At 60.5% G+C, this 8,154-nt stretch overlaps 1 protein-coding gene across 1 annotated transcript in view; it reads right to left on the reverse strand.

The window, feature by feature from the left end:
* The window catches only part of LOC104508043 (cadherin EGF LAG seven-pass G-type receptor 3-like), a gene marked incomplete at both ends in the record, with an annotated part of 18,337 nt that overhangs the window by 1,440 nt on the left and 8,743 nt on the right, over positions 1-8,154 (reverse strand). Inside the window, 12 exon segments of the mRNA XM_010149514.1 lie at positions 267-393; positions 1,030-1,109; positions 1,417-1,529; positions 2,054-2,213; positions 2,321-2,527; positions 2,693-2,819; positions 3,150-3,317; positions 3,618-3,786; positions 3,942-4,091; positions 4,598-4,781; positions 4,994-5,203; positions 5,924-6,023. Coding sequence (XP_010147816.1) covers positions 267-393; positions 1,030-1,109; positions 1,417-1,529; positions 2,054-2,213; positions 2,321-2,527; positions 2,693-2,819; positions 3,150-3,317; positions 3,618-3,786; positions 3,942-4,091; positions 4,598-4,781; positions 4,994-5,203; positions 5,924-6,023 — 1,795 coding nt within the window.

The raw sequence follows: 8,154 nt of genomic DNA on the forward strand, positions 1-8,154 counted from the left end.
AGTCCCCCTCCCTCCAAATACCGTCCTTGCTGCCCCTTGGATATCACCAAGCAGCCACCTCCTGCTCCGTGCCACCGCTCACCGTGCGCACGGCAGCAAGACCTGGCAGGAGCCGCACACCGCCGCAGCGGTGACAATGACAAGGAGCCCAGCGGGATGCTGGGGGCTCAGCGTGGGACACCCACGCCCCACAGATGGCTGTGGGCACTGCAGAGACGCTCTCCGGGCTGACCCGTGCCCTCCCCTGGCAGAGGCCGGGCAGTTACCTGGAGGCTGCAGAGGACAGTGTAGAGGTAGTGGAAAGCCAGGACACTGTTGTTGACAGCCAAGAGGCCAAAGAGCCAGGTAGTGCTAATAACTAGAAGCAGAACAAAGGAGCTCCGTAACGTCATGCTGGAGAGAGAGAGACAGACAGACAGGCACACAGACACACACCCAGAGGTTAGTGCGTGTGGTTAATCTACAGGCTAGCGCTCGCAGACAGAGATCCAGAGGGGAAAGCGTGTTCCTGCCCAGCCCTCCCTGCTGTGCCCGGCGCCACTGGCTCACCTCTGCGCTGCAGTTCGGCTCCCCCCAACTCCTGGGCCTTCCCTTCTGGATCACACATGGCAAACAGAGGGGCCCAAATGACACGGGTCATTTGGAGCCACAGGGAGCCGAGCCAAGCTCCAGAGATGGCCCAGGAGGGAGTGGGGAAAGGGCTCAGAACAAGCATGTCAGAGAAGGAAAAGCAGGTGCTGAGGGTCAGCAAGGGCAGAGTGTTGAGTCCAAGCAGACATATGGGGTGGCTGGGAAGGGGGACAGGCTGGTGGGACAGTGTGGCGATGGAGACGTCAGAACGAGAGGAAAGGACAAAGTTTAGGAAGGGTTAACGTGGCCGGCAGGTGTGGGAGAGAAGAGCGGCTGCCAGGCTGATGCTGATGCACAGAGGGACACTCTGCGATGGTGGAAGAGAGAGGATGATCACTGAAAACGCTAAAAACCATGAGCCAAAGGAGGTCTGCTGGGAGTTTGGCCACTAATACTCACAGAACCGATTTCTTCTTGGTCTCCTTTTGGCCTGGGGAACAGGACATCTTGGCCACAAGCAGGAACATGACCCCATTCATCTGAAAGCGTTGGCACTGATTAGAAGCTGTGCCAAGGGCGGGCTCTGACTTGACATCCCCAGTGCAGAGCAGGGGCAGACTCCAGGTCCGCCAGGCCCGTGTGAACGTCCCCTCCTTCCCCCTTCACACCCAAGCCATGGCCTCCCCCAAGTTTGCTGGAGCGAGGAGGGAGAAAGAGGGCCTCTAACTGAGGAAGGAGAATACAGAGAAGGGGGCAGGCAGTGGGCAGCCAAGGAAGGGGTGAGTGCCCATGGTGCAGAGGAGGGAGGCAGGAGAGGGCTGTGGGTGAAACAGGACAGGGTTTTACCACAATGACGACAGTAATGGGGCCTGCAAAGCTCCAGACCAGCTTATCATGAATGGAAATCCAGCAGAAGTCGGGGTTCCCATAGCCCTCAGGATCCAGGCCAACGGCCAGCCCTGTGGGAGGGAGAGGTCAGGTCCAAACCCAGCATCCTTAGACTTGCCCAAGCCACACTGATCCCACCCCAGCACTGAAAGCTATGGAGGGTTCTCTCACTGCTCCTTGCCCTGTGTACAGGTTTCCCTGCCACAGGAGAAGGAATCAGGACCGCAAGCCCGAGATTGCCTTTTCTCCAGGAGGCCCCGGCACGGCACAGCCCAGCTCAGCCGGCATTCCCTGCCAGCAACAGACCACCCAAGCATACAGGCTTGGGAAACCAGGAGAGCCTAACCACAAGCCCAGGGACAGCAGGAGCCTTGTGCCCAAAGAAGCCCTGGGGAGGCGCACTGAGGAATTACTTCTCTACAGGAAACAAGATGACAGCCCCTGATACGTGGGCCCCAGCTGACCCCCACAGAATGGCCGGCCACGGCAAGCCCACCTCAGCTCTCCCCACCGGCTGAGCTGGGCACCCCCGGGGGATCAGCAGGCTGCTGAAAACCGGCACGCTTGGCACGGCTGCGGGACAGGCAGCTCTTACCCGTGATGATGGCGGGCACCCCCTAGAAGCGCATGGCCCCGAAGTTGACGTTGCGGGCTTCCGTCTGCATGCGGTAGATGTGGAGGCCCTGGACGAAGAGCCAGGCGAAGGTGGAGAGGAAGAAGCAGTGGAGGAGGATGGCAATCACAGTGCAAAGAAACTGGGGAAACAAATGCCACTCAGAGACGGTCCCACTGGGCCAAGGCGAACTGCACCACCCACAACTTTCCCCCAGCCCCACGGGCGTGCTGGTTCAAGCCCACAGACCTGGTTCTCAGTGCGGTTGATGCCCAGGAGAAAGAGCAGCTCAGAGAAGAAGAGGGTGACTGATATGTTGGAGTGAATGCCACGTGTGTTGGACTTGAGGCCTTTGAGGCAGGTCAGGAAGGAGAAGGTCAGCAGCAGAGCCACCAAGGAGAGAGCAACCAAGGAATAGGTGACAATTGCCAGCGTCTCCAGGTCACCTTCCAGTTGCTGCAGCAGCAGAGAACCAAAGGTAAATGGTGGCGTTAGGGAGAGATGCGGGAAGCCTGCTGAGCTCTACTTGTGTCCCACAGAGAATTTTCCTGTGCCTGCTTATTGTAGGACCCAGTGGCTAACAGCCCCCACCCCCGCTCCAGTCCCGCCGGCTGGGGTTACCTCTCGGTGCGAGCTGTCCATCAGAACCCCGAAGGTGCCAAACTGGGAGCACTGGCAGTGGACATGCGTGGTGTTTCGGTACACGAGCTCACAGTCTCTGGCTGTCCAGAAGCCAGAGGGGTTGGTCCTGCAGCCACCAAAAAGCAGAGCGCACTCAGGAGAGAAGACAGGTGAGCGTGGTGTGTGAGGAAGGAAGCACGGAGCAGAGGGGGTGTTGGCAAGGCTTTGCTATCAGCAGATACAACTGCACTCCTACAGCTGAGGCACTGGAGCCAGAGCCCTGCAGGGACCCTGCTGTGCCCTCCAAGCAGGAAAAAAAGCCCTGGGAGAGGGCAGAAACGCCCACGTCCCGGTGCTGCCCAGGCACGCAGCCTGTCATGGCCAGGGAGACTCAGGGAAGCAGGTGATTCCTGGGGAAAGCAGCTCAAAGCGAGCAGCCCAGCTGTGCTTGACTCACGGGTTGGAGTGGTTCCACTGGACACAGAGAGGTTTGCTCCTGTTGGCCGTCTTCAGCAGGCGAAATTCCAGCACGAGAGGGCTGTCCAGGGGCCCCCGCAGGAAGGTGTGATTGCTGAACACAGACACGCTCACGATGGGGGAGTTCATCACGGGATTCTTGGGGAGCCTGCAAGGAGCAGCACAGCTCTACTGTCACCGTGCCTGGCAGCTGCATCCCTCTGGGGACTTCCCAGACATCCTGCACCGACGTCTGGGAAGGAACCACACCACGGGGTTTCTATCAGGAAACACAGGGCAGAGCAGCACCAAGGTGGGAAGCAGGCTGGGACAGCAGGACCAATCCCAAGCCACTGGGCTCCTGTCATGGTTTAACAGGTTCCCAGACTCGGCAAGTGCCAGTGGGGCAGAGCAGAGTCCAGCCAGCCTCTCTCCACGGGCACTTGTGGAGGGCAAGGGGGTAACGTACCTGATGCTGCGGCGATCCACCTGGTAGCGCGCAGGCAGCAGCCCCCCAAGGGTGCGGTACATGATGAGGATGATCACAGTGAGAGCGGGCTCAGGCTCTGGCGGTGCCTGCCTTGGGGAGTAGTTCTCCACAGTGTAGTTCCCTTCGCCCCCCGCCGGCGTGGGCATTGCTGTGGGGGCAGCTGAGGCACACGGGGACGGTGAGAACACACGCTGCTCTGAAGGCAGCTGGTGAGCCCCACCCCAGGAGCCTTGGGGATGTGGTGGTCAGAGCTCTGAGCTCTTAGGGGTGACGCTGTTCCCCGAGTGATGCTCACACACTCACCTTCAGCTTTCAGGGGGCTCAGCACCGACAGCGGCAGCACGACGTGGGTGTGGGGGTCCCAGGCGGGCTGGCCGCGGAAGAGGCTGCTGTGGTAGCGCGGGTAGCGCCGGCGGATGTGGGAGTGGTTCTCCATGCGATCGATGCTCAGCACTGCGGAGGAGCAAGGGAGTGAAAGTCAGCTCTGGGGTGGCCACCTGGAGAGCAGCCACGCTCAAGACCACCCCGGGTTTGACATCACCAGCAAAGGGACCTTATCAGCCACAGGCTGGGTTGTGGATATGTCCCGTGGCCGGGCACAATGATCCCAGCATCTACATGCTCCTTCCCAGCCCAGATCCTTGCTCTGCCATAGGGCAGGCTACTTCTGCCACTGGGGCCAGTGGCTTTTTCATTAGAGACTCAGGTTGGACTGGGGTAACTGGGAGCGGGCAGCACGCTCCTGGCTCTGCTGGCTCTTGGTGGTGTGTGGGCTGCTCTAGGCAGGGATGGAACCAGGACGTCTCCAACACCACCTCCCCACATTTGAGAGCCACCGAGGAGGTGAAGAGCCTGGGACCAGCACCCTTGCTGAGGTGCAGTGAGACGAGGGAGATGGGCTGTGATGGGAGTGCCTCTGCACCCCAGCCAGGCCGCTGCACCAGCCAGCTCCTACTCACTGATGTTGGGGGTGACGACGCCAACGGGGTTGAGGTAGGTGAGTTTCATGTTGCTGGCCAGTGTGCCCGAGTAGTCCCGCAGCTGCTCCATGAGGCTGGCGCTGCCATGCTCCCCGTGGGGCAGCATGGCCCAGTGTTCCCGGTTCTCGGGCGCCAGCACAGAGCTGCCCGCACGCAGCAGGTTCTGCATGAGAGAGATGTGGGGCAGGGAGTGAGGGAAGCGCTGCCTTTGGGCCCCCTCCTGACTATCCCCAGGCTGCAGCACTGTGTTCTCTGCCCAGCTGGTGCACAAGGGCTCGGGTAAGGGGGTACTTTCTGCTACGACAGGCCCCCACCCGCCATGCCCATCAGCCAGTGCAGCATCAGCAGCTGCCCTGACCTGGGGGAAGGACTCACCTCATTGAAGTGGGCATCCTGCGTGGCTGTCAGGCCAAAGCCACGCTGCCGGCTCTCAAAGGCCATGAGGCGGGACAGCAGGCGGAAAGTGATGTGCACGTCGTTGCCAAAGTAGTGGTCCATGTGGTCTGTCACAGCCCGGAGCCGGTGGGCCAGCTTCTTGGCTTCAATTGTGTTGAGCTCAGTCTCGTTCCTCTCCAAGCCCTCCAGCTGCCAGTGGGGAAAAAGGAGAGGATTAAACAATTAAGTGGTTCCTCCTGGGAAACCAGGATGCTGTGGGCACCGCTTGGCCCAGAGATGATTTCTGAAACTATGGCACAAGCCAGGGAGACTCACAGTGGTGGTCGCTAGAAGAGGAAGCATCTCTGGCAGACAAACAGCCCCCAGCAACACATCAGGGGTTGCACTGGGTCAGGCCCAGCTAACCCAGCACCATACGTGACAGACACTCAGGAGATGAAGGGCAGGGCAAGCATCTAGTGATACTTCCCTGGAAGCTCTCCCGGCTTCAGTTACACTTCAGCCTCAGTGGGATGCAAGTGTTTAATAAACTTGCCTGGATAATTCAAAGGGATTTGTCACTGAAGGGTCTATGGGGGCTATGGTTTTCCCACGGGGCAGACATCCTGCCAGCTTCAAACAATCCAGCTCTGCTTGGGGTTATTTGTTTTTCTCTCAAATACTGGGGCAGGACACAGGTCATTTCTGATGGGGCCACTCAAGAGATGAGACTAAATCAAAGCAAACTTCAGCTCAGACCAGTGCTCCCACGGGATGGGTCTGGGGGCAGGAGACAGGAAGAGAAAGGTGCTGAGCACTGTAGCAAGGCCCTACTCTGGGTGCCCACAGAGAACTGAGATCTTTGAAACCTGGCTGTGAGCCCTTGTTCATATGGCTCATGTCAGGGTTGCAGAGCCGAGGGGGGATTACCAGCATGGAGAGCTCCTTGAAGGCAGGTGACGTGCAGTTGAAGAGGTCTGGCTCCAGCCAGCCCTTCTCCTCATCACAGTGTCTGATGGCTGCACCTAAAACCGTGAGGAAGGGCATGCCTGAAATCCAGCACATGATACATGGATTTCACAGGATACATGGAACCCCAAACAGCAAGTGACGGGAAGGGCCTGTAACACCCCAGCATCCTCCTGCTTTGCACCAGTGCAAACCATTCCCCCTCCTTGGTCTGTATCACCTCGGCACGCTGCCCCCATCCCCTCCCTCCTGCGTGTGCTTCAGGGCCGCCTCGCACCAGGCATCATCACGCAGAACTGCAGAGGAGTTGGTGACTTGGCAGGGCTTGGGCTGGAGCCCCTGGCTCCTGGTGGGGACGTGTCTGTGTCCCCAGGGCATGTCTGACCCTGAACTACTGAAGCCTCTGTAGCTGTAGACATCCCCCAGCTGACCGCCTGCAATGCCTGCTGAGGTCCTGCCTCTCTGCAGGGCAAAGTCACCCTGGAAGGACAACACGCCTGCTGGGGGGCTGGCAAACCTGCCCCAGAGACGAGCCCCTGCAGTTGAGTGGGATGGAGGACCCCTCGCCCCGCAGTGTGGGTTCAGTGCCCAGCACAAGACCGCAGTCCCTGGCTGGGGCCCCACTGTAGCTGCACAGCCACGGAGACACCAGTGAAGAACGGGATCAGCTGGTAACCACCACCAAAAGTGCTGCTGAAGCCGACAGAGAGAGCAGTGTCCTGAGCCAGGACTGTCCCCATGCACTCTTTGAGCAAGAGGAACACGAGTGACGCCGGTGTACCCGGCAGGACTGTGGATCAGGCCCTCCTGGGGACGGGATTGGGCACGAGAGCCCACCCAGGTGCCCATGGCTGGGAGAGGGCAGCAGCATGGCCAAGGAAGGGAGCAGGAGCCTGGAGCAGACTCCAGTTGCTGCTCAGAAAAGGCCCAGTGACCAGTGTGCCCCTTCCCACCACCTCCTGCTCCTGGCTGCCCTCCCCAGCCACCTTTCCATCAGCTGCAAAAGCACAGGGACCAGTGCCATTGCAGTTGGAAGAACCGAGAAACCACAGTGCTGTCCCCCCCGGCAGAGAGCAGAGATGGGCTCACTGTGGATCTGGGCAGGATCCGGTCCCCGGGTCCCTCTGCCTCCCTCTGCCAGCTGGGCAGAGGGGACAGGATCTTGTCCTGTTCATGCCCATCAGTCCCTGTCTGCCCTCCCCAAACAGCTCCCCTTCCTCCACCCCCCTGACCTCCCTGCCCATCGCTCAGCACCAGCTCCTTCCCCTCCCGCCCCAAGCAAGCAGGTCCCAGCCCGGGAGAGCCAGCATCCATCCCAGCCGGGGAGCGGAGCCAACACGGCCGCTCAGGACAGCGGGTGGCAGGGGGTGCATGCGGCTGCAGCCGGGTTTGTGCTGGTTAGTGTGCTGGGAGCAGGGAAGCGGCGTGTGGGAGCGGCGAGGTCAGGCAAAGCATTGGGAAGACACTCGGCAGCTCCAGAAGCGGTGGGGAAAGCGCAGGGGTGTGCAGGGTGCCAGGCAGGGAGCAGGGAGGGAAAACCGCTTGGCGTAGCCTTTCGATACAGGGGGAAGGAGATGGGAACAACCTTACCTGCACCCCTCAAGCCTGAGCACGGAGGGCAAGAGAACCAGGGAGAGAAGCGACAACAGTTAGGAGCCGAATCTGCCTCCTCCTGGGGCGAACGGCTGGAGAAGGACAGGGTTTGTATCGTCCCCTGGGGCTCATGCTCCCCTACAGTCCCAGACACCCTGCTCGCACCTTTGCCACCAACGGCCTCCTCCAGCCCGGGACGCTACTCCTACCCAGTACGCTCACCTAACAGCACACTGTGCCTGCTCCCCTCGCAGCGCACACCGTGGACGGGGCCAGCAGAGCCACAGGCTGCTGTGCCTGACCCAACCCTCAAGCCCGCTGAAACCAAAAAGCAGCAGGGAGAAGGTAGGGACTGAGGTCAAGGGAACAGCCCAGCCCCGGGGCTGGGTGATGGGCCTAGACCCTGCAGCTTGTTCCCAGCCCTGTAGCCAGCCCCCTATGCTCTCCCACAAGCTGCAGCATTTTCTCCTCCAACTCCCTTCTCCCAGCCCTCCTGCCCGGGACTGGGACAGCACAAGAACAGAGCGATATTGCTGGGGCTGCTACAGCCCCCAGCAGGACAGCCAGGCCGCCCCCTCCCCTCTCCATCGCATTCCCCA

This window comes from Eurypyga helias, unplaced genomic scaffold (assembly GCF_000690775.1).
Source record: "Eurypyga helias isolate BGI_N326 unplaced genomic scaffold, ASM69077v1 scaffold33363, whole genome shotgun sequence".
NCBI classification, from domain to species: Eukaryota; Metazoa; Chordata; class Aves; order Eurypygiformes; family Eurypygidae; genus Eurypyga; species Eurypyga helias.